The sequence below is a fragment of the Schistocerca gregaria genome, chromosome 7 (genome assembly GCF_023897955.1).
Source record: "Schistocerca gregaria isolate iqSchGreg1 chromosome 7, iqSchGreg1.2, whole genome shotgun sequence".
Taxonomy (NCBI): domain Eukaryota; kingdom Metazoa; phylum Arthropoda; class Insecta; order Orthoptera; family Acrididae; genus Schistocerca; species Schistocerca gregaria.
In genome coordinates this window covers 467,398,759-467,426,291 of record NC_064926.1, presented here as the reverse complement: position 1 = coordinate 467,426,291, position 27,533 = coordinate 467,398,759, and the positions used below count along the sequence as shown (strand labels likewise).

At 41.5% G+C, this 27,533-nt stretch overlaps 1 protein-coding gene across 10 annotated transcripts in view; it reads right to left on the bottom strand.

The window, feature by feature from the left end:
• Positions 1-27,533, bottom strand: part of LOC126281832 (transcriptional enhancer factor TEF-1) — an 824,099-nt gene that overhangs the window by 15,342 nt on the left and 781,224 nt on the right. For 6 of the 10 annotated variants that reach the window (XM_049981068.1, XM_049981075.1, XM_049981072.1 and 3 more), the window contains 4 exons: positions 9,304-9,434; positions 7,017-7,175; positions 5,723-5,760; positions 1,118-1,295 (listed from right to left, as the gene is read on the bottom strand). In XM_049981068.1, coding sequence (XP_049837025.1) covers positions 1,118-1,295; positions 5,723-5,760; positions 7,017-7,175; positions 9,304-9,434 — 506 coding nt within the window. The remainder of the gene's footprint in view (positions 1-1,117; positions 1,296-5,722; positions 5,761-7,016; positions 7,176-9,303; positions 9,435-27,533) is intronic. The other 4 variants (XM_049981067.1, XM_049981069.1, XM_049981073.1 and 1 more) reach the window with 1 other exon arrangement.

The following is a 27,533-nucleotide window of genomic DNA, read 5'->3' as shown; positions in this document are numbered from 1 at the left end:
TCATTTTGACATGAGGCTGAGTGGACCTCGAGCCATTCCGGTGCGACTGGGAATGAGGAAAAATTCCTGTCCATATTTGGTTTGAACTCGGGATCTCCAGAGCCAGAGTGTAGTGCTTTAGCCACAAGGCTATTATGGCTCCCAAATAAACTATGAGGAAGGAAAAGTAAGATAGGCATTTGCTTCTCATTCTCTTTGCATTAAAAGTCAATCAATCAATCAAATAATGTTTTATTATTAGTTTCTAAATAACAGGGGAAAATCAGTAGCAACTAATCACTCGAGTTGAAGAAAGCTAAATTTATCTGTACATGAATTTTTTTCTGTATGAAGTTTACTGCCACAGCAACTATGCCAAAAATCTGTTCTGGAGGACTTAATGTCAGTTTCTAATTGCATATATAGAGCAGAGATTTTAGGAGAACTTCAAAAAATAGTGTCGAACTCTGATGCCAGTCTGTCTTCAATCTTCACAGTTTAGGTAAGTAAAATCCCAAACACTGTCAAAAATAACACCAGCATCTCATCACTTTTATTATATTTCCTGCATTCCTATTTACTTTTGCCTTTTAAAAGTATTTGTGGTTCCACTGGTGCATGGGACAGAAGACCAAGCTGTTTGGTCCTATGCTACAATAATATGGCATCCACGGAAGAAAACTGTGCTGAGTAACACATAAACAAACTCAGAAGCATAATTCCCTAAAAGAGAGATGGACCATCTGTGTATCCTCTAACATTACTGAAATCAAGAATTTTAATGTTAAATATCCACATAATTAAATGAAATCTGGTAACTTCCCCATTTCGTCTGAAGAGTAAGTCCCGGTGTGTCTTTCTCGCAGTTTCAGCATGAAGATGCAACAGATGTGTGTTACCAAGAATACAGCAGTATACTCTGAGCTTATCACAAAAACAATAACACAGTAATGAAAAGGTGCATTTTTCTTGGGTAATTATTTACATTCGCTTTCATTGGAAGACTGAGTAATTATGTGAATCTACAAGAACCAGTGCCACTTTCATCATTGATTAATTAAATAAACTGATTATGTATCTTTTATAAACAGACTACTACTTAATGATTGCAGTAAGAACTACATGTGCAAAAACTTACAGTATCGGCATCTTGCTGCTGTTCCATGAAGGCAGAGAATTCAACGAGACGGAGCTTATGCGTTGCAATAGCACGACCTTCCCATGGAGGTGGTGGTGGGGCCTGCAGTGTCATGTCACTGGAGGACACAGCTGTTGCTGGCTTCCCACCATAAGGAGGTTGTGCGAAAGGCTTAACACTGTAAAACAAACAACAATCCCAGCAGTTATATATAGTTTTATTATGATAATAGAACAGTCGAAATGGTCTCTTTAACATAGAAGATATTTGAACTGTATTCAAAATGCAAATTGTAATTAAAAAGAAACAGAAAAATTCTGTACACAGAGAGCAGGCAGATGCAAGCTTACAGGGAAATATTGGGCTAAAAAGAGTAAATGGCTGAAAGGACCCATATTATGGAGGCAGTCATCAAAGTTTGGGACTTTATCCACATTTGTTAAGGCAAGTTAAACAAGAATGTTTGCCCAAGATTATGGCTTTAATTAAAATAACTTACTTCACCCCAGGACAAAGGAGACACAGCCAGACAGACCAATAGAGTATAACAGTTTGGTGAAAGACAGGAAAGAGATAGAAATGATGAGACTAAGCTAGGACTAATTGAAAAAGTATTACAAACTTATACATATGATCATATCAGCTTGATAACTAGAATTTTATTCCCACCTATATTTGACTATAGTACTATAGTTTCCTACATATGAGGTGTGACCAAAAGTAATAGGATTTTTTTTTAATTTCATGTGTTTTACAGATCCTATTTTAATTTTTTTATCTTGTTGGTATATATGTTTCTCATATATGTTTGCATATTCTTGCTGTTTTGAATATTTAGTTTATTGTTGACAGTAAAAAATATTACATGTGTTTTCAAGTGCTCGGCAAATTTTTTTCTTTCGAAAACGGTGGATTTAAGAATCTGCATGAAATTTTGCTTGTGAAATGGAATAAAGTGCAGCATCACATTCAGAATGTTGCCTGTGGCTTTCAGCAAATCTACTATGTCAAAGACAAGAGTTTATGATCGGTATAAAGATGTTGACTGCCCAGGATGCCATAGCACGTAATTACTGACAACAGTGTGGAAGAACTGCTCCCCCAAAAACTGAAAAAGTAAAAACGAAACCTGCACGTTGACTTACTGAAGAACTAAAACAGCTCATAGATCTACATCTACATCTACATAAATACTCCACTAGACACCAAGCAGTGTGTGGTGGAGGACACGACTCACACCAAAGTCATATTCCCCCCTCTGTTCCACTCGCAGATTGCACAGGAAAAACGACTGTCTGAACGCCTCAGTACGAGCTCTAATTTCCCTTATCTTTGAATGGTTATCATTGTGCGATTTGAAAGTTGGTGGTAATAATATATGATCTACATCATCGGCAAAGATCAGATTTTGGAATTTAGCGAGCAGCCCCTTCTGTTTAGCACATCACCTATCTGCAAGTGTTCCCCACTTCACACTTTCTACGAGATTTGTAACACTCTTGTGACGGCTAAATGCACCAGTCATGAATCTTGCCACTCTTCTTTGGACCTTCTCCATTTCTTGAATCAGACCCAACTGGTAAGGGTCCCATAAAGACAAACAATACTCTAGATCTTGGAGACATTACACATTAGGCATATAAAGTACATCCAATGACTGTAAATCATACTGCTTATAAGCAGAAGTGAAACAATCAGTCAAGTTGTGAGAAATGCTAAACTCAGGCAAGCTGATATATTAAATGAAAACAAGAGAGCAGCTGTTCAATGGAAAAATCGGCATGGTCTTGGCATAGGCAAAGTAAAAGCTGCAGTTGATCCTATTGTTTGAGCTGAAGAACTGAACCAATACTTCACATTAACTACAGTCACAATTGCACTGCAAATGAAACAGAGTCTCACTGATTGTTCATGGGAGTAAATGACTGTAGCCACCAAAAATACTTTCCAAGCATGTTACTTGCCATATTGTCAAAAAGATATCATTTATATCAGATCAGTGTCTACTGGACAAGGTGGGATGGCATTTCAAATTATGAAGTATATTACTGACCCACTACTGCCCACTATAACAGCTATCTTCAATCACTCCTTAACCACAAGTGTTTTCCCAGAAGTCTGGAAACAGCAGTTAGTTACATCACTACCTACAACTGACATTGCCACAGACCTCTTTGATTTATGATCTATTTGCATTGTTCTTGCACAGACCAAGGCATAACAATATGTAGTCAACAACCAGCTAACGAACTATGTAATTATAAACAAGCTGGTAGATGAATACCAGACAGGTTTCCATACACAATACAGAACAACATCAGCCTTAATAAAGGTAACATATGACCTGAAGCTTGCTATGGATGACAAGAGATGACTACCATGTGCTTCTTAGTTTCAGCAAAGCCTCTGACATGCTCTACTTTGACATTTTATTTGCCAAATTTAGCAGCCTAAATTTCTTACCAAATACTGTGCAACAGGTTTGCTCACACCTACCACCTTGCTAGCAATGCATAGCACTGTGAAGTTGCAATCGGGACAGGTAGTATCAAGCATCCCCTAGGGTCCGGTATTCTGTACTATACTCTTTCCACTGTATGTCAATGACATGTCATCAGTTTTGTCCTACTACAAACACCACATATATATACTGAGAACCTCCAGTTATACCTCAGTGCAAAACCAATAAACCTGAAGATGGCTACTGTGAATCTCAAAACCGATCTGTGTGCATTGTTAAAATTGGTGCAAACCCATCCCAAACCCAAGAGGTACTGGTTGGTCATTCTAGGCTCATGAGCCCCAAATATTGGGAATCCCTACCAACTGTAATCCTAATGGCACAAAGATCAGCTTCTCTCCCTCAGCAAAGGGTCCAGGAGTAATGACAGATGAAAATTTAAATTGGACTGAGTACATAACTGCAGTGTGCAAGAAAGCATCAGTATCTCTCCACCCCCTACAAAAATATAAAAAGCTCCTACCTCTTGAACCGAAAAAAACTTGTACAAACGTTTATACTTCCAATTACTGATTACAGTGATGTTATCCTGTGAGGTCCTTATCAGGAAATCTTACACAGCTTGGAACTGGTTATGAATGCCTGTGTCTGTTATATTTGTGATGTTCAAATCTTTCATCATATGTTTTTATCATATGCACAGACAGCTATCCTGGCTGCATGCAGATCAGCAAAGAGATTTCTGTACAGTCTGTCTTCTCTACTGTCTTATCAATGTACACTGTCCCTCATATCTCTCCTCAACCTTAACACATTCGCAACAGAACAAAATTCTTTCTGTCCACACCATCATTCCACCACTTTCCCGATGTCAGATCGTCCTCATTTTCTATTATTCTTAGTTGGTGCAGTCCCCTTAAATATCCTTTCCCCAGAACCTGCTGCATCAGGAAACATATTTTGTACACTTATAAATTCTTATCATTAAATTTATTATTGTCATCATCATCGTCTTCATTTATTACTACTATCATTATTAGTGACAGCAACAGCAATATTACAAATACTGCCAGTATTAACTTTATCAGTTCACAGTTAGTATTACTTACTTACATTGCCTCTATAAACACTCAAATAATTTTAATATCATTTTTCATACTGTTATTTCTTACGTAACTATGATGTAAATGAGGTTGTGTTTGTGTGAAACTTTAGTCCAATATAAGACAGCCTGATGACCTGAATTGGATCAGGTTAAATAAATAAATAAATAAAGATAAATAAAAATGTTACGTGCATGCATCTCTGTTTGCTTATATTGCATATTCAAGGATTTTCAATAGCTTCTGATACAATAAATGTGAAATTTTTTCTATTGTTGGTAAAACATAGGAAATTGTCATTGCTCAAGTTTGCGTGAATTCATCTATACAAAGAAAAGCTTACAATTCGACATAAAGCTGATTGTTGGGGGTGTGGGGGGGGAGGGGGGGGGAGTTTGGGTCAGGTCCAGATTGAACAGTTTTATTGGCGAAATATTTGGGGTCTGGACTCATGGCAAAGAACAAATCGACTCCTTGCAACAGTTTTAACTCTTTTTCCCAACTCAAGATTCATCTGGTCCTCCACCAAAAAAAGTTGACCTCCATCTCACTAGGCTTATTTCCACAACATAGTTCAAACAAAAGAAATCAGTAAGTACACCTCCATTTCAACAGCTGTCACCCCTTACACATAAAAAGGTCCCTCCCAAGCAGACATGGCATCCATGGTGAACATATCTGCTCCAACACCCATGTCAGTAGCTTCAAATCTTTCCTCTCCCACATATCTTGTCCACACACAAATCACTCTGGCGGTCTCCCTTCACCCAAAGAGCTACCAACTATCAGTGATCAAATGAAAAATAGGTAGAGTGCTTTGTCTAAGGTGTCTTGATGAGATAGGGATGTGCACCCACACAAAGGTGAAGTGAGTTTAAACAACAAAGATGATAGTCACAAAAGCAGTACTTTATAAATGACAAACGGATCTATGATATGGTGATATGAAATAGGTTTTGAGTTGAAAATTATAATTTTTTTATTATACACTATTGTTGAATATCATTTAAATGAATACAGAATTCCAAATATGCTACTCACTCTTGTGAAGTTCCTGGCTGAAGACCTGGTTGCCAAAACTGTAGTGGGAAAAAAAAATTAAGATCATGTTAGAATGAAGTAACAAAAAAATAAAGGCAGGAAAAATAATTGCTTGGTTCAAAAGTGTAAATTTGTGTGATTAATAACAGAATATAAAAGTACAAAATATAATACTTTCTCATCTATACAGTGTTACCTGAAGAGTTGAAGAGAAAAATAACAAGGTGAAAATTATTCCATTCCATCTTTGTGTGTTGGTACAGCAACCTTAATATTGCTACTGTTTAAAAAACACTAGTAGGTTGCACAATGTTCTTCACTAACTCAAGAACAATGTGTTTCAGCCACACATGGCATTATCAGGTTATGTGAAAATATAAGGGGAGTACTGCATTAATAAATTTGGTGTGGGCCTATCCTGGATTACTATAAAAGCAAAAGAAGTCTCCAACACTGATCTAATAAAATTACATAGATAAACTTATCGTCACTCATCTTAAAAATTCAGAAATTTACTGCCAAAAAGCAGCCCCCAAAGGAGGAGATAAAAAAAATTGTGCAACCTACAACTATTTTTTGAAATAGCAATAACAAGGTAGACACAAATAATTCAGTGTGGTTATCTGAATCTAAAAAGCATTTCAGAACTGAGGGCATTGTGTCTTAGTAAGATTCTGGCCACTTCATAAATAAAACAATCCAGATATTTTCTGCAATTGAAGCATTTCATCATTTATTTGAAAGGGTGGACATTCAATTAACTTTTATTTCTTGTTTTAATTGGCATTTATTCCTTCCTTGGCTCGAGAGGGTGTGAAAGCTTGGCCAATTAATACTTTTCCAGATGCAATTTTGTCAGTATCATTGGGAGGACAATAGATTCTGTGTCATATTAGTACACCAAAACAGGGGATTATATCATTTCTTTTAATAATTTTTATCCATATACATTCCCATTTTCTCTGCCATTTTCACGCGTTTATGACCAGATAGCACACCAATTTTGACAATGTCAACATAAATATTGAAGAGTAAATGAGTCTACAAGTGACATATTATTCATACAAGCAATGAGCCTGTAGGAAGAAACAGTGTCAAGAACTTCATCTGCCAATGCACATGAACTAAATATGTAATATGAGGGTGGTGAGAGAAGTGATCAGTGTTTTGATATTACAAAGGAATTTATTTGTGCATCTGTTGGCCAATTATGTGTAGGATACGTTGTATACCATTGTTTTTATTTTGCCCAGAATTTCTATTATTGTATTAATATATTAAGAATGGTACTCACTGGTGCAGGATAAGACACTGGTGACCCGAGGCCCAGGCTTGCCAAACCAGCAGCTGCTGCCTTGTTATGAATAGCTGTCGCTGACACAATTTGTGCACTGGACATGCTGGACATCGTCTGCAGAGCTTTCTCCTTTGCTGCATGGTCCTGTGTGGGAGACTGTAAGATGTCAGGTACTGCGACTGCACGGTTTATCATAAATAATTCCACTATTCATGTAAAGAAGTTTTATGCAGTTGTTTAGCTTTTAATTTATTGCAAGACTTGGCAATCTTACACGATAAAGAGGGACAACAAATGGTAATACATGAATCCAATAAAAATTAAATAATTCACAGACTTGTTATATAATTAAAAAATAAACCATTAATAACCAACAAGGTAAAGCAAATACAGTTGTCAAAAACACCTTTCCACTATCTGAGATATTTGCCCTGTTGCATGTATTCAAGAGGAGACTTAAAGGATTAACACTTTGTTTAAATAGAATTCATTATACCCCGATGTGATGGAAGTCATGGGATAGTGATTGCATGTACACAAATGGCGATAATATTGCGTACACAAGGTATAAAAGGGCAAAAATTTTAATTGGTGAAGCTGTCATTTGCACTCATCTGATTTATGTGAAAGGGTTTCTGATGTGATCATGGCTGCACGGAGGGGAGTAAGAGACTGCCAACATGGAATAACAGCTGGAGCTACAGACATGGGACATCCTCTTCAGAAATCATTAAGGAATTCAGTATTCCAAGATACACAGTGTCAAGAGTATACCAGCATGCCAAATTCCAGTCATTACCTCTCACCATCAACAATGCACTTTATGACGGAGAGCAGCAGCATTTGTGTACAGTTGTCATTGCTAATAGACAAGCAACACTGTGCAAAATAAGTGCAATCAACATGGGATTACAACAAACATATCCAGTGCAGCAAAATTTAGCATTCATGGGCTTTGGCAGCAGATGATCAATGTGAGTGCCTTTGCGAACAGCACAACAATGCCTGCAGTGCCTCTCCTGGGCTCTTGACCGTATTTGTTGGACCTTAGACAACAGGAAAATCATGGTCTGATCAGATGAGCCCCAATTTTAGTTGGTACGAGTTGATGAAAGGGTTTGAGTGTTGTGCAGACCCCACAAAGCCATGGAACCAAGTTGTCAACAAGGCACAGTGCGAGCTGGCAGTGGTTCTACAGTGGTGTGTGCTGTGTTTACATTGAATGGACTGAATTTTCTGGTCCGACTGAACCAGTCATTGACTGGAAACTGTTATGTACAGCTACTTGGAGACCATTTGCAGCAAACAATGGTGGAATTTTTATGGATGACAATTTACCCTGGCACTGGGGCACAGTTGTTCATGACTGGTTTGAAGAACAATTGGATAATTCAAGCAAATGATCTGCCCATCCAGATTGCCCAACATGAATTCCATTGCACATTTATGGAACATAATCACAAGATCAGTTCATACACAGGATCCTGCACCAGCAACACTTTCAAAGGACGGCTACAGAGGCAGCATGGCTCAATATTTCAGTAGAGGACATCCAATGATTTGGCGAGCCCATGCCACATTGAGTTGCTGCACTGTGCTCGGCAAAACGTCTGGTATGATTTTAGGAGGCATCCCATGAATTTTGTCACCCCAGTGTAGATGCAGCACTATCAAAGTCTGAAAAGAAATCAGCTAAGGCCTTGTTAAGGAATCCATTTCAAGGTTTGCCTTCGGTAATTTAGAAAATCGACATATATATTTTTATACAGATTGTATTGATTGAGATTTGAGCCCTACTACAGCATATCAGGTAGGAGATATATATTCACTGTATGTTAAACAAGCCACAGGCAAGACTTAAATAATTAGGTACAACAGTGTGGTAGTGGGCATGTCATGATTACAGTTCTTCATGCATAATCAACCAGGGTGTAACAAACAACATCACAAACCACAATTAATTATGGTTGATAACCACCTCATTACAATCTTACATCTGTACCACATAATATGCATTATATGGTTTTCAAAATAAGCTAATTTATCTTTTCACTGATTGGTATACAAAGAAAGTATAAACTTGTAATTGTTTAAAACAGGAAATGTTTGGCAGTAATGTGCAATCCACCTCTGTACCAAAGCTGATGGCCAAAATCAATTCAGGTGTATCTGATCATGCATTCATGTTCCCCTCCCAAGATATATCTATTAAAATGGTGGCAGCTAGCAAGAGCATGTTTTTATCTAGTATGCTTAATTTATTGGCATAATTTACAGTACTTACAACTTTTAGTTTTGCTTGAATTTCTCTGAGCTTTCTTCTTGCCAGCACTTGTATATGAGAGCTGACCTGCTTGCGAGTTCTTGTCTTGCCTGTCCGAAGTTTTATGTATCTGGCTATTAGCTCGTTGCGACCTGAAAACCAATAGTACACACACATTAAAAACATAAAAAAAAACAGAAACAGGTGTTCACATTACCTGTACATCTGCAAAAGTAAAAAATAGAAAGAAGTACATAAAATGCAAGGGTTGGGACAAAATGACTTAAAGAGTTCAATTTATTCATCAGTATCATTAAATTTATTTGGAGCAAATAGTTTTGCTGTAAAAAACTGCTGGAAATTATGTATAAAACAGTGTAACTTCTGCAGCCCCATTTCGCCCCTTAATAACTACTTTGTTGTGCTTTTTACTGAGCTTTGGGTCTGTCAAAATTCTTGAAAATTGCTAGGAAATGTTACTTGATTGGTTGCTGCAAGATACAAAATTAAAACAGATGACAAATCAGATTCAGAGTTTCAAATAAAATAAAACTATAACAACACCACTGTGTATCAAAAGAATGAAAGGCTATGGTGAACAAAACGTTTTTCAAAGTCAACTGCTCTAGCAGAAAATAAGAAAAGAACACCTCTAAATTTGTGTACTGTACATGATACTTTCACTGAAGTTGGGTCGTAATTTTGTAGCAACATGTCAATAGCTTTTCTTTTGACCTGTCTGAACATTCACGTAACAAAAACAAATCTAAAATTACTTGTACTAACGCCAGAGAAATAAGACTCTTAGGAGATAATATGTGGTACACACTTAGTTCTCCTCGACAATCCAGTGGTTAAGACAAACCTACATCACATGTAATGCATGACAACCTAATGTTGAGTACAACGTCACCTAACATGCACAGAGATTATGGTCACAGCCTGGTACAGCAGAGTGAATTCCAGCAAATACAAGAAAAAGCTGTCATCGACCAGAACATTGGTTTGACCATCCCAGTGATTTACTAAGCACGGTCCTATTGGTGGTGGTACATTACTGTCAGATTCTGGCTTCTGAACTGAGTTAAACAGTCAGTTATAACTAGGTTTACCGTTTAATGTGGACTCTGGTCCACAGTGTAACTAGCTACCCATCAACAAACATTAACAGAAATAAAAGAAATGATAAGTGACACACAAAAATCCTAGAAGTAATTGGGTATCCAAGCCGAGACCTCTAGATCCATCACGACAATCACCATCATGCTCATTGTTGAGCATCATGACCACACAAATCAAGTGTCTTCATCCTGGATGGGTACCATCTTCTCTTTGAACCTGCTAAGATGTTAGAACAGAGATTATCTTGATTTGATCTATCCACCAGTTCGTTGCTTTTCCCCTCAGTCTCTTGGCCTTGATCTTCCATTCTGTGATTATTTTCTCTAGGTTTTCTCCATCTCTTTTCACAACATGACCAAAGAACTGGAGAATTTTTTGGTTGACCCAAGACGACAAAGGTGCATGTAGATCCTTAGTTGCTCAGTAATGGGCACATTTATTATTCTTTAAGCCCATTTTATGCACAGCATCTTGCACCAGCACCAAAGCTCAAATTTATCAATGCACTGACAACTTCCCTGGCAGATTAAAACTGTGTGCCAGACCAAGACTCAAACTCAGGACCTTTGCCTTTTGCGGGCAAGTGCTCTACCAACTGAGCTACCCAAGCACGACTCACGCCCCGTACTCACAACTTTACTTCTACCAGTACCTCCTCTTCTACCTTCCAAACTTACAGAAGCTCTCCTGCGAACCTTGCAGAACTAGCACTCCTGAAAGAAAGGATATTGCGGAGACATGGCTTAGCCACAGTCTGGGGGATGTTTCCAGAATGAGATTATCACTCTGCAGTGGTCCGTGTGCTGATATGAAACTTCCCTGCCAGATTAAAACTATGTGCCAGCTCGAGACTTGAACTCACGACCATTGTCAGGCAGAAAGCACTTGCCCACGAAAGGCAAAGGTCCTGAGTTTGAGTCTCGGTCTGGCACACAGTTTTAATCTGCCAGGGAAGTTTCACATCAGCGCACAGTCCACTGCAGAGTGAAAATCTCATTCTGGGGACATCAATGTACTGTTTGCCTCTTTGTTTAGGGTACAAATGGCTGACCCCAAGGTAAGTAAAATAATTCATGATATCTAGTTTCTTTAATCGACCTATGAGTTTAACCTGTACTGCTCAATCAATTATCATGAGTTTGGCCTTGCTGAGATTGTGATCCAATCCATTAGATAGACTAATGTCTTTAGATCTGTAGTACGACACTTTACCACCGAGCTACACGGTACCAATTGGCATGTCTGAAGCAAGTCCCAGGATCAACCAGGAAGCAAGTACCAAAACTTCGAAGTTGCCGTCATTACATAAAGACCCTCACCAAAAGCATACTCAGAATTTGAGCTGAAGAAGGATGGAGGCTACTCACGTTAAGTTTTGCTGTGACGGAGGAAATAGTTTTGAGATTTCATAAAATACTCTTCTTGGTACACTTGGTAACAGTAAACATCAATTACAGACTGATACTGAGCTGACATGTTCGTCTACATGGGGAGTGGGGGGGGGGGGGGGGGGGGGGAGGTAGGATGTGATTTCAGTTTGCAAAGATATTTTTTCTGGGGTGGGGGCTACTCTCTCGTACCCCTCACTCTTAGCCCTCTCCGTCCGACTGACCCGTCAACTAGACATCGTAGATCAAATAGGCAACATTTGTGAAATATAGTATTCTCCGAAAAATTCTTGGCTTTATCATGTCAAGACACGTTTGGTGGACTGCTCACATCCGATAACACCTCTGTAGGTACAGAAACGGTAGTCGACGAACATTCGCTGCTGCTCCCAACAAACACAAAGGCTGCGTCGCCAAGCAGACGTGTCTCGAAAGAAAAAAAAAATCCTGTGACTAGCGAGGCGGGCAGAAATGTGTCGGGGTAGCCGGACTAAAAGGCGGATTTTGGCGGGAAGAAAACACTGGGCTCGTTGGTCCGTTGAAGGAAGGGTCTATTAGAAGACAAACGAGGCGCACACGTATGCGGCGACAGCCTTCTGGCGCTGTCCGCTGATGCATGCTGTCGCGAACCGCTCCCCCGATAGCCGGGAAGGAAGCGCCAGCCTCAGCTCCGACATACAGCAACGCGACGGCAACTGGCTGAGTGGGAGAAGTTGGAGGACAAAGGCGAAGCGCGGCGACCAACTGGAGGGTGGGGGTTTAGCCTGCATTGACCGCTTGCACGGAAACGCTCGATTAGCGCCGTAAGCGCAAACCCAGCTGCAGAAATGCCGGTAAGTGCCCTGTTGCCACCAACCTGACGGCTCGCCAACCGATAGTCTCGGCCCGAGATATTCTACAGGCGTGACCGGTAGTCCGAAACATAGCAGCGCCCTCTTGTTGAAGGCCCTACACACGACAGAAGCATCGTAGCGATCTGTCGCATGCTACATCGCCGGCAATCGGTCGCTCGGCTTGACACACCACGCACGAGCGATTTGCCAAGCAATTTCAATCAATACTATGAATGTCACTGTGTTGAGAAGTTCTCCGATGGAAAACGATCAGCTACGTTTAGAATCAGTTGCAGCTGATTCCCGTATCCTCACGTATACTTGCAAAAAATACAAAATTAAATCAAACGTATTTATAATTTATTAAACTTCTTTTGAAACCCTTTCCTAGAGAACGGTTGGTTACTTTGTAGAATATATTACGTTTTTCACTGCTGCCAAATAGGCTGTGTACATATTTTCAGTGTACCAATACTATTCGTTTTAAGCTTATTAGTCCTTAATATCTTTATTTTTCTTTTTAGTCTTATAGTTGAACAGCAGGCATTTACAAAATTTATTCGATGTATCTAGAGAGATGTTTCAGCAGCAGCAGTACTGATCACCGCAACTTTTATTATAAATTGTATTATAGAGAGTTACATTATATGAAATGACAAGGGACTTAAGTATAACTGTATAATAAAGTTGCCATGAACATTTAAATTAAAATGTCCTTTCGACATTACAGTAGGTACGTACGTCATTCTATTTAGAAGTTAAAAACTTTAATAAAGCGTAAGACTTAATTATAAATATAAATATTAATAATAAATACGTTTGATTTAATTTTATATTTTTTGCAGGTATCCTTGAGGATACGGGAATCAGCTGCAACTGATTCTAAACATAGGATGGAGTCCATTTTACTATGAACTTCCTATCAATTCTACTTCGAAGGCACAAGATCCAAAATGTTAATCACTGCAAAATCTGAATATTTCACACACATTCTTCTGTTTGAGTTCAATAGAAGGGTGACAGCAGCGTAGACAGCCACAAACATTTGCGCTGTACGTGGGAATAATGCCACTGGACAGAGCACCGCAAGCAAATGGTCTTCTCTTTATAAGGAGGATTGTTTTGACATTAGTGACTCTCCACGTTCAGGAAGCCATTCGGGATTTGATGAACATCGTTTAATCCACATCAGTGTACCCGAGAACTGGAAAATGTGATGAACTGTGACCATTCCAGATTCGACCATCGTTCGACATTTGCACGCAATGGGCAAGGTTCAAACATCGGGTGTATGGATACCGCATGCTCTAAGACAAAATCACAAAAATCAGCAGGTGGTCATATGTGCATCTCTGCTTGCTCGTCATCAACTGCCTCGTGAACAACACCGACCATTCCTATCCTGTAATGTTGCTGGTGACGTGAAATGGTGTCTTTATGCTAACATAAGGAAAAGAAAGGAATGGAATGGCCGAGCCCAAAAAAATGCTGCAACTCACCGTACTAATGTTATGAATCTGGCGGAACAGCAATGGTGTGGAATATGTACTACGAATTGCTTCCCCAAACACTGCTGACATTCATTGTCAACAACTTAGACGTCCTGCAGACGCAGTCCAAACACAACGACTGCGTAAAGTGATGCTACACCAAGGCACGCCCGCCCGCGTTCTGCTACGCTGAGAAAAAAACGCTGTGCAAGAGTTGGGAAGTCATTCCGCAGCTACCTTATTCGTCTAATATTGCTTCCTCAGATTTTCACCTATTCTGCTTCAAGGAACTTGCTTCCCGGATGAAATTGCACTCCGAACATGGCTGACGAGTTCTTTTGCCTCAAAACCACGTGATTTCTACAGTCGCGGAATCCAAAAGTTACCCCGGCGTTAGCAGACTGTTCTAAATAGAGAGGGAGAATGTATTATTGATGACTGACGTCTCTGTTTTGTGTATCTGTTGTTTATTAACCTTACGGAAAAATGCTACTAACTTATGCACCAATCCAATACAAAGAAATAATATATACGATCTACCAAAGAGAAAATTAGGGGCGGGGCGGGGTGCACTCAAAAATATGAGAGTTGGAGCTTCAAATGGTTCAAATGGCTCTGAGCACTATGGGACTCAACTGCTGTGGTCATTAGTCCCCTAGAACTTAGAACTACTTAAACCTAACTAACCTAAGGACATCACACACATCCATGCCCGAGGCAGGATTCGAATCTGCGACCGTAGCAGTCGCACGGTTCCGGACTGCGCGCCTAGAACCGCGAGACCACCGCGGCCGGCAGTTGGAACTTCAATAGTGGTGTCGTGTAGAACCCGTTGCCAGCCATGTGGAAGGCGTAGTATACCGTTACAGAGCCTGCTCTGTTGGTGGTGCGAATGGAGCTGTCTACTGTCTGCCTGTCGAATCTCTGGAACAGTTATGAAGCGAATGCCACGAAGTGGCTCCTTCATCTTCGGAATCAAATCAAAGTCACAAGGACTTAAGTCCGGGCAGTACGGTGAATCGTACAGTATTTCCCAGTCCCATCGACCGAACAGAGCAGCCACAGCTTGCACTGTATGCGCCCGCGCATTGAGTGCAAAATGATGGCTGGGTCGCGCAGCCGCTTCCTTCGCAAAGCTGGTCGCAGGTGATGCTCCAAAAACGAACAGTAATACTGTGCATTGACGGTCTGCCGTGGAGGAACGTAATGTGTTAGGATAACACCATCTCAGTCGTACACGAGAATCACCATAACTTTAGACCGCTCCATCGCACCATCCACAGAACAGGCTCTGCTAACAGTATAATACGCCTTCCAAATCGCCAACGAGTTCTACACAACGATGGTGACTACTTTGAAGGACAGTAACAGATGCAAACATGTAACTCTTTTATATCGGTTGTGAATAAATAGTTGCTACTATTAAAGTTCCAACCCTCGTATAAGGGCGACCAAAAAGTTTCCGTTCGAAGGCCGTACTGTCCAGAATCGGTTGTCATTCAGGCAAAATCACTGTGAGCATTGAGGCAAATCATCCCACCTAAGTAACGATTGAAGATACGCGTTTGGTAAAACCCCGTGTCCTGCTGCGTCAAAGAGCCCGTAACTGGCTGCTGCACATCTTCGCACCATTCCACAACGGTGGTTTTCGGCAGGTATGTTGCCCCCGTACAATTCTTCATTATCCGATAGATTCTAGTGGTGTTTGTCCCTCGGCAGCTAAGAAAATAATAACAGCACGCTGCCCCTCTTTGGATGCTTTGGTAATAACGCAGCCATAGTTCACGTTTCCGCATTTACCACGCGCGTCGGAAAGACACGAGTGCACCACTAATCTCTTGCCTATATGCCAGTGTTTATACAGGTGGTCAGAAACAGTCCGAGAAGTCTGCAAGGACGTTGTAGGGTAGGTCGCACTGAGAAATAACTATTAAGAAAAAAATTCTATACGCTGCCCTGTTTCCGCTTTAACTAGCATTGAAGTTAGACAGTCAGGTTGTCGTGCGCGCAAATTCCAGCAGCCTACCGGAGACAGTGGCGCCAATTCCGCAAACCGAACAACAAAAAAGCTTTTGCTCACCTAGCTTAAATTTAACACTTCCAAAATAGGCACATTTTTACTGGTAACGTCCATTTGAACAAGTGGTAACTCAAGGTCCCACAAACAGCCATGCATTACCGCATTTTAGCGTGTGCGAATGCTTCAATTTGCGCGCGCAACGACAAGACTGGCTAACGTCGATGCTAATTAAATCGGAAACGGTGCAACGTATCCAACTTTTTTCTCTAGAATTATTTCTTAGTGCAATCTACAGTGCAATACACTTAACAATATCTTCTGACTGTTTCTGACGACCGTGTATACCCGCATCGGACTCGCGCTATGTTGCATACAAGCAGTAGGAACGCCCTCAAACGACGTGATACGTGACGAGCGAAGCAGACTTATTTACATCTACGTGATTACTCTGCTATTCACAATTAAGTGCCTGGCAGAGGGTTCAATGAACCACCTTCAAGCTGTCTCTCTACCGTTCCACTTTCGAGCGGCGAGCGGGAAAAACGAGCACTTGATATTTTTCTGTGCGAGCCGTGATTTCTCTTATTGTATCGTGGTGACCATTTCTCCCTATGTAGGTGGGCGCCAATGGAATCGGAGGAGAAAACTGGTGATTGAAGTTTCATGAGAAGATCCCGTCGCAACGAAAAATGCCTTTGTTTTAATGATTGCCACTGCAATGCACGTATCATGTCTGTGGCACTATCTCCCCTATTTCGCGATAATACAAAACGAGCCGCCCTTCTTTGAACTTTTTCCATGTCATCCGTCAGTCCCACCTGATGCGGATCCCACACCACACAGCAATACTCCAGAATAGGCCGGACAAGCCTAGTGTAAGCAGTCCCTTTAGTAGATCTGTTGCGCCGTCTAAGTGTTCGGCCAATGAATCGCAATCTTTGGTTTGCTCTACCCACAACATTATCTAAATGATCGTTCCAGTTTAGGTTATTTGTAACTGTAATCCCTAAGTATTTAGTTGAATTTACAGCCTTCAGATTTGTGTGCTTGATGCGTAATCGAAATTTAGAGGATTTCTTTTAGTACTCATGTGAATAACTTTACACTTTTCTATATTCAGGGTCAATTGCCACTTTTCGCACCATACAGATATCTCATCTAAATCATTTTGCAATTCGTTCTGGTCATCTGATGACTTCACAAGACGGCAAATGATAGCATCATCAGCAAATGATCCAAGAGGGCTAATCAGATTGTCTCATTTGTCGTCGACAGAGATGAGGAACAATAGAGGGCCTATGACACTTCCTTGGGGAACGCCGGATATTACTTCTGTTTTACTAGGTGACTTTCCGTCTATTACTACGAACTGTGACCTTTCTGACAGGAAACCACGAATCCAGTCTCATAACTGAGGTGATATTCCATAAACACGCTGTTTGGTTAGAAAACGTTTGTGACGAACGATGTCGAAAGCCTTCTGGAAATCTAAAAATATGGAATCAATTTGATATCCCCTGTCGATAGCACTTATTACTTCATGAGTATAAAGAGCTAGTTGTGTTTCACAAGAACGATATTTTCTGAATCCGTGCTGACTGTGTGTCAATAAATCTTTTTCTTCGAGGCAATTCATGATGTTCGAATACAGTATGGGCCTGAAATTCAGCTGATTACTCCCACTTCCCTTTTTGGGTATTGGTGTGACTTGAGCAATTTTCCAGTCTTTAGGTACGGATCTTTCTGTGAGCGAGCGATTGTATATAATTGCTAAATATGGAGCTATTTTATCAGCATACTCTGAGAGGAACCTGACTTGTATACAACCTGGACCGGAGGCCTCGCCTTTATTAAGTGATTTAAGCTGCTTTGCTACACCGAGGATATCTACTTCTATGTTTCTCATCTTGCCAGTTGTTCTTGGTCGGAATTCAGGAATATTTACTTCGTCTTCTTTAGTGAAGGAGTTTCGGAAAACAGTGTTCAATAACTCTGCTTTAGTGGCACTGTCATCAGTGGCTTAACCGTTGTTATCGCGCTTTGAAGGTATTGATTGCGTCTTGCCACTGTCGTGCTTTACATACGACTAGAATCTCTTTGGGTTTTCTGCCAGATTCCGAGACAGAGTTTCGTTGTGGAAATTATTAAAAAGCATCCCACATTGAAGCACGCGCTATATTTCGAACTTCTGCAAAACTTTGCCAATCTTGGAGATTTTGCGTTCTTTTAAATTTAGCATGCTTTTTTCATTGCTTCTGCAACAGCGATTTGACCCGTTTTGTGTGCCATGGGGGATTGGTACTATCACTTATTAATTTATGTGGTATTGTTGAGCACTCCATGAGTGGCCTACCAGGACTATCCGACCGCCGTGTCATCCTCAATGGAGGATGCGGATAGGAGGGGCGTGGGGTCAGCACACCGCTCTCCCGGTCGTTATGATGGTATTCTTGACGGAAGCCGCTACTAATCGGTCGAGTAGCTCCTCAATTGGCAACACGAGGCTGAGTGCACCCCGAAAAATGACAACATGGCACGGCGGCCTGGATGGTCACCCATTCAAGTGCCGACCACGCCCGACAGCGCTTAACTTCGGTGAACTCACGGTGACCGGTGTATGCACTGCGGCAAGGCCGTTGCCATAATTTATGTGGTATATATCTCTCAACAGCCGTCGACACTATCTCTTTGAAATCATTCCACATATTTTCTACGCTTACGTGATCAGTTCAGAAGCAGTGGAGCTAAGAGCATATTCATCAGCTTTTTTAAATAGATGTACTTTGCGTTTCTTTTTAATGGTTGTGGGTGTTACAGTATTCAGCCTAGCAGCAACTGCCTTGTGGTCGCTAATCCCTGTATTCGTCATGATGCTCCCCTATTTGTCCAGGATTATTTGTTGCTAAGAGGTCAAGAATGCTTTCGCAATCATTTACGCTTCTAGTGGGCTCATGAACTAATTGTTCAAAATAATTTTCTGAGAAAGCATTCAGTAGAATTTCGGATAACGTTTTATGCCTGCCGCCGGTTTTAAACGTGTAATTTTTCCGGCGTATCGAGGGTAGATTGAAGTCGCCAATTGTATGAGTGGGGCACCTATTTGAAATGAGACTCATGCTTTCTTTGAATTTTTCAGCAACTATATCTTCTGAGTCGGAAAGGGGGGGGGGGGGCAAAACAATCCAATTAATAGTTGAGTCCGACTGTCAAGTATAACCTCTACCCATACTATTTCGCAGGAACTATCTAATTCAATTTCCCTAAAAGGTAAACACCACCAACTGTATTTAATCTATCCTTTCTGACGCTGGTAGGTTGTTTGAAAAATTTCTTCTTAACTTATTCCCGGCTTTAGCCAGCTTTCCGTACCTACAACTATTTGAGCTTCAGTGCTTTCTATTAGGGCTTGGAGCTCTGGTTCTTTCCCAACGCAGATACGACAATTTACAACCACAATACCGATCGTTTCTACAACTACCTGACTATGCTTTACCCGCACCCTTTTAGACGGACGCCCTTTCAGTGATTTCGTGAGAACCTCTAACCTAAAAAACCGCCCAGTCCCTTCCACACAGCCCCACTACCCGTGTAGCCGCCTCCTGTGTGCAGTGGACTCCTGACCTATTAAGTGGAACCCGGAAACCCACCACCCGATGGAGCAAGTCAAGGAATCTCCAGCCTACACGGTCACAGAACCTCCTGAGCCTCTGATTCAGACCCTCCACTCGGCCTTGCACCAAAGGACCACAGTCGGTTCGGTGGACGATGCTGCAGATGGTGAGTTCTGCCTTCATCTCACAAGCAAGACTGGCAGGCTTTACCATTTCCACTAGCCGCCCAAACCAGAGAGAATCTCCTCTGATCTAAAGCGACACACGTCCTGGGCACCGACACGGGCCACCACCTGCAGTTGGCTGCACCCTGTACTCTTCACGGCATCCAGAAGCACCCTTTCCACATCCGGAATGACTCCCCCCGGTATACACACGGAGTGCACACTGGATTCCTTCCCCTCTTTGGCAGCCAAGTTCCTAAGGGGCCCCATTATGCGCTTAACATTGGAGCTCCCAACTACCAGCAAACCCACCCTCTGTGAATGCCCAGATCTTTGGGGGCCGAGAAGCTTCCTCTGGAACATGGTAGACGACCGCATCCAGCTCAGAGACATCGTCAGCCACGGATAAAGGCAGTTACCTCCTCGTCAAACGAACCGGGGAGGACGTACGATCGGCCCCTCGAAAAGTCTTTCGCTGCCTGCCAGACTTCGGAATGATCTCCCACTCGACTACGGGTGGGAGTCAACCTCAGTGCAGGCAGTACCCGGGACGGCCACAGCAGTGGATCTACCGGGAGACACGTGGGTCGTGCTCGACGTCCCCCTCGCATCCCCGTGTACGACCCCCCCCCCCCTCACCCCCCCCCCCCCCCCCCGTGTCGCCTCTTGGCAGCAGCCTCAAGCTGTGTGTGTGTGTGACGCAAGCCAACACTGCCTGAAGTTGTGAGTAAAGGGTCACCAATACAGCTCGCAACTGTACACTTCAATTTCCTCTGCAACGGCGAATCTTCAGTTTCCTACATAGTGCAGGGTACATCCTACTAATATTATCGATTTTCGTTCCTGCTCCATTCGCTTACTGAGCGAGGGAGAAAAGACTGTCTGCCCTAATTTCTCTTACCTTATTCTCACTACAACTACACGAAATACTATATACAATGGTGGCACTACAATGTTCGCACAGTCTTCCTGGAATACAGTTTATCTAAATTTACCAAACAGGGTTTCGCGAGAGTACCCGCCTTTCTATGCAGAATCCCATATAAACTCCTCGAGCATTTCCGTTACAGTTTCATACTGAAATCTTTCAATATCTGTCATCATGCGTAGTTGATAAAGATTTTTTAAAAAATTAAAAAGATCTTTAAGAATTTTGTATGTTGCCTACCACATTTAAAGATATGAATTTCTGAGTGCAACTGTAATTAAAAAATTAAAGCCAATGAATGAAACAGGAATTTAAAGTTCATCTTGACAATTATGGTTTTTGTAAATTGCTTTTCGGACGCGCAAGTATGTGAATTTAGGCAGCTTTCCGAATATTAAAAGGGACGGCAACAACCCAAACAGTCGTCTTTAGAACGTTAATTAAATTTGCTACAGCATAAAAAGCGCGATGCATGTTCGCCAGAGAAAGGTGACATTTCTGCCACTGGCCTGATGAAAACAAAAGTATCTTAATGAAGGCTCTTAACTGTACAGTTCGACTGAATTAAAATCATTAGTTGAGTTGAGTAATTAACTTGGCTTTGTTATGTTTAGGAAAATTTGATACACGCAATAATTATCGTTGCAGTCCGGAGCCTTTATTAAAAATCAGCACGGCCAGTTACTTCCTTTCAAGCCAGATGGAAAATTCAAGCCCGAAAATAATCACAATGACACGAAATGGACAAGCAAATCCGGGAACACTGTATTTGCGCAGTAAAACTACAATACTCGCAAGAGTTAGGAAACATGACGCTGTGCAGAACACCAAGAACATCAAACACATCCATGCCCGAGGCAGGATTCGAACCTGCGACCGTAGCAGTCGCGCGGTTCCGGACTGAAGCGCCTAGAACCGCTCGGCCACCGCGGCCGGCTTCTATTTATGCTGTTGAAATAAGAATGAGCGAGAAGAAGTTTAACCGTGATAGCGGGTACTATCTGAGCAGTATATGGAAACGAGGCTCGATGCAGAGAAGCAGCAGACATTCCTTCCAAGGTATACATTCTAACCGAAGCGGTGGTGGTGGTGATGATGAAGAAGACGATGATGATGATGATTATGATTGTTTTGTGCGGCGCTCAACTGCGCGGTTATCAGCGCCGGTACAAAATCCCAACCTTTGCTCAGTCCAAACTCGCCACATAAATACAGTCTGCGACAGCAGTACGTAATCCCCGACCAACCTGACGCCGTCCACGGGCTATAAAAGGCCACTTCAGCAGCAGTGAAGACAAGTCAGTTGGTGATGACGATGACGATGGAGACCATCGTGGCAAGCTTGAGATTTTATCCCGAATTGACGCGGCAAGAAAACCGAGAATGTTTTACATATGACTTTGGGGCTCTGCCATACTCCACTGACCGAGCGAGGTGGCGCAGTGGTTAGCACACTGGACTCGCATTCGGGAGGACGACGGTTCAATCCCGTCTCCGGCCATCCTGATTTAGGTTTTCCGTGATTTCCCTAAATCGTTTCAGGCAAATGCCGGGATGTTTCCTTTGAAAGGGCACGGCCGATTTCCTTCCCAATCCTTCCCTAACCCGAGCTTGCGCTCCGTCTCTAATGACCTCGTTGTCGACGGTACGTTAAACACTAACCACCACCACCACCACATACTCCATTGAGCAATAATTTAGGACGGGGTATATTACCAAATTTTACCTTTTATCTTTCACAGACTTAAGTACCCAAGAAAACGTCATAAATAAAAAGAACTGAAATGTCGAAAAATAGTAACAATTATTCATCCCGTCATCCTGGGTGGTTTTTATCGTGTATGCCCTCCGCAAACGTTTATCTCTGTCTGACACCTTCGTGACATGCTCCGTGTAAGTCTAGGGAGGTCACCCTGTGATATCCCTTCCCACTCGAAACGAGAGCTCATAAGAGTCCTTGAAGAGTATGTGGTGGAACAAAAAGACCACGAACACGTCTGTCAAGAATGTCCCACACATTCACGAATTCAGGGCCATCAACGCAAGCGGCAGCCACCACATGGGCCAGCAGAATCTATTCGATGTAATGCCTGGCAGTGAGGCGACAGTGGACCACAAGATGGCTGTCAACAATGAAGCCTCCCCACATCGCAGAATCGTGGAAATCTATGGATTTCCTGGACAAAATCTGGCTGGTCTCCATACAACCCCGAGCACGGCCATCACCTTCCGTCAGAGGATATCTGCACTCGTCTCGAATAATACGTTTCACCAATGACGAAGTTACCAGTTGGCATGGGAACAGCAGAACTGAAGGCGAGCTACAACATTTTTTCGTGTCAAGAGGGATACTCAAACAGGACGTCTGGGTCGTAAGGTTCTTTCTCGTATGCTGTTCATTACAGTATAATCGGACACAGCGGTTCCAGTGGCCCTTCTGAAATCGTCTTGCAGTGCTCTGGCGATATCTGTACGATACAGCAACGCAAAAATGGCGACCCTGTCCAAATCGCACTGTGTACTGACCTGCCACCCTGTAGCGTGTCGACAACCTATGGATGACACATGGACAGGCTTTGGCACCTGCAGCAACGCGACCGAAAGTCCATTCTTTTTGGAACAAACAGATCTTCCTTGCTACTTACACTGTATTAAGATGTGCCACTGCTTGTGCTTGGTTGAATACTACAAATGGCAACTGCCAAGTCTGTACCTCACTAGAAAACACTGGGACACCCGTAGTCACTTCTCCTCACTTCTTTCTGAGGTGCTGCCTGACACTGTAATGCATGACACAGCCAACAGATGGGAAATGATTTTAATTGTTGCCTACATTCAAAGCGAAAATCTCAAGTCATGCGATAAGACTACAGGGACTGCCTGTATCAAAATAGATCTAACATATCGGACGTTGAAATCCATGTTCCCATAATTCTTCCGAACATCGTATTATTTATTGGAAAATTATATATGTAATTCCTGAAAAGGCATGCTGACTTTAGTAACATTAAGCCAGTATTACCACCACTTTCACCGAGATGAAATAGAACGTATGAATTTATTGAGTACACAGGAAATGCTATCTGTCGTCTGTGCTCCTTTTAAACGGATCATTTATTTCATGCGCTCGTCCGCATATAAAACCACTTTCATTCATTTTCTAAATGACAACATGGTTTCCTAAGTGAATATTTGTAACCTTCATTTATGTTACTGCAGTTTCGGCTATTAAGCAATTTTCATACGCTTGAAGCCAAATTCCGTCAATGCACAGGTCTGTAAAATTACGAAGTCAGTATTATGTTGCTACCGTAAATGTCTTTGGAAAAAAAAGTTACTTGATTACTCCTTCGAAAGTCATCGTTTCTCATAGTGACTGTGTTTTTGTTTTTATTCATTTATTTATTTTGACGTTGTTTAATTCGTACAAGCCTGTGTGTCAACGAAACTTCCTTTATAATAAACGAAAAGCATTATATTGCTTTTGTTCTCCAGAATTAATTTATTCAGCTTAACCGGTTTTCGGCTTACAAGTCTATCATAAAACTTCAATCCTGAATAAACTAATCCTGTAGAACATAAGCAATATAGTGCTTGCTTCTCATTTATTATTATGTTGTCCTATCAAGAAGCAACTGAAGAATCCGTTAACACGAAATTTGCTTCACTTCAAGCGTTTTAAACGGTCTATCAGCCGAAGCTGCAGGAACGCAAATTAAGGTTACAAATTTAGCCAACCATCTGGATAACTGCGAAAATGGAACTTGGAAAAAAGAAGAAGAAAAGGAGACGTGTCACGATACAGAAAAAAAATCACAGATTAGCACTGGGAAACTGCGACTGTCAGTAAATCATTCAAGATATAGCGAAATTTAGAACTCTCATTCACAAACACGAATTTGCCGAGAAGCCTACGCGACAAAATTCGAAATGGACAGCAGAACGTAAAAATAAACGCAATGGGTGAATATATTGGGATGACAAGAAAAAAGGTGCTAAATAGTTTCAAACAATATGCTCCTAAGTTGGGCACATCGAATAATAATAATAATAATATAAAAAAAGAATGTGTATCATGGGGAAAGTATCTTAGAAGATTAGTACTCTCTGGTACAAGCCTACGAACATTATTTTCTGAAAAAATTAGACTGCCCTTTTTTGTAGGTGCAAATTAAACAATTTTAGCAGCAATTCTCCCGCGATGTGCTTTGTATCATTGTATTATCGAGTCCGACGATAGCAAAGACTATTACAGTTACATGAATGAAAACGGCTCCTTTCGTACGTGATATTTCGCAATTGTAGACAGGCATGCTCCCAGTCACAGTTGTTGTGCCGATTTTGGAAAATTAAAATGGCGAAATACATTTAGTTATCAAAACTATTAATACTACATGACCAACCGCTCCACCAAGTTTAATCATTTCAATTTAACATTGATTTACACAATTGGCTGAATAATTACACATGGCGCGTTTGGACGCGGAGACCGCTGTGCTTTAAAAACGATGTGTTCCATTGTGTTAATTAACTAATGATAGCGGATAACTGGATAAAGGCGCGTTCCGATTCGCTGTACGCCAACTGACATCTAACAAACAAAGTAATTACAAAAACGGATCGCATATCGAAATCTCACGCTTCGCTAATTCCAGGCCTCCCGACCCTGAATTCGTTTCTGAAATTTAAACAAACTCTCGGTGTTGCGTAACAGTTACGTAAAAAACTGAAGTGACCAACAAACTGTCATCTATTGTATGTTCAGGACTACAAGTAGGATTGCACTTGCTTATCTTTCTTTGTATAATTTGCTTAATGGTTGTACTCAAAAAGATTTCTGAACTCAATGTTAAGCGGAAGAAACTTCGCAAGAAGACAGAAGTTTTAACGCGATCAATTTAACTCGTCTGTGAGAGCAACACCACAAATTAAACTTCACATTTTATACTAAGACATCAGTTGGACATAAACAGAAGCTATTTAATATAAGTGACGAAGAAACAGCTTTTAACGAAGCAGTAAAGTTGTAGTTAATTGTTAATACACGGTACAGGTACACGTTCTAAGAGCACCTCACTCTTGTTAATGAATGCCTTTACTCGTTCCACCCCTCTGGAAGTGTTTGCAGATGGGATCTGCACAGCATAAATAATGACAAAATAAATACGTATAAACCCATTTGAATTCATTAGGCTGACTAGCAAGCATTGAGACATTAATTCGCCAAGGGAGGTATTAATCCTTTTTGGTTTAGATAAGACTTATGATTCTGGTGCTTAACTCTCCTTTCAATTCCAGGCACACGAACATTACTTTGCATTTCTTGGGTTTTGGATTATCTAGGGATGTGAACGGTAGCGTTTACCGTCGGGAAAGACTACTGAAAAGAATAAAAAATGAAAAGAAGACCTGATGTCACTGAAATCCGAGAAATTACAATTAAAAAAATAAGGCAAGTTCCATTGCTAGATGGTTGTGAAATGATTTAAATAAGCGCCACATTTACTTCTTAAATGAAAACTGAAATTAGTGGTACGGTCTTATGGGACTAAACTGCTGAGGCCATCGGTTCCTAACCTTACGCACTACTTAATCTAACGTACGCTGAGGACAAAACACACACACACACACACACACACACACACACACACACACACAACACACACAAAACCATCGTTCGAATGATCCTTTAATAATATTGCTTGTCAGTAATGAATCTGCACTGACAGGATTGATGGCAGGAACAGAGAAGATTCAACTAAGAGCAGCGCGTTTCGTTATAGTTCCATTTGTATATAGTAAGCAAGAAAGCGTCGCAGAGATGATCAAAAAAACTCGAATGACAGACGATGGAGGATAGTCGCGTTCTGCATCACTGGTTTACTGTTAAAAGTTCCGAGAAAGTCAACATACCTACGCATACCTCGCGAAAATGTCATGAAGATAAAATCAGAGAGATCTGAGCAGACACGCAGGCTTACCGACAATCGTTCTTGCGTGAACCATTCGTGACGAACAGAAACGGGGAAAGTGACGGCGGTACACAAAGTACCCTCCGCAACATAGCTTGCGGAGTATGGACGTAGACGTAGACGACACATGATGACGACAACAACAACAATTAAGACGAATGTGGTGACGACGACTTGAACTATCAAATTTGACGCAATTGGATCGTGGCACATAAACCCTTCAGGTGGGCGGGAAGGGACAGTGGTCTTCAAAGACCACAGTACGCATCCCACCGCCACGGGTTGTTATTCACGTATTAGCAGCAGTAATGAAATAATAGAAATAGGAGGAGAGACACGTCTTGTACTTGACGCAAGAACATTCACTGATGGAGCCGCTGCATGCGCTACTTATGTTTTCCACGTCTTATAGCATTCAGTAGCGATTACAGACGCCAGTTCACGGTTGCTGAGCTAGACGAAACAAAATTTATCGCGGTTATTCGAAAAGGTTTCACGCACTTTCCCGAGAGCACTACAGCAGTCCAAGCAAGGTCCCAATCAGTGGTAGTCGTTTCACGGGCGTTGATTCATGCGTTGCTTGCACATTTCGGCAGATCGAAGAAAGACGAGCACCAATTAACGAGAAGACAATTGGAAACAGTGCGTCTGTAGCGTCTTCAGTAAGACGAGATATGAGGACTTCTAACTTCTCAAGACTTACAAAACATGAAACAAACTTTA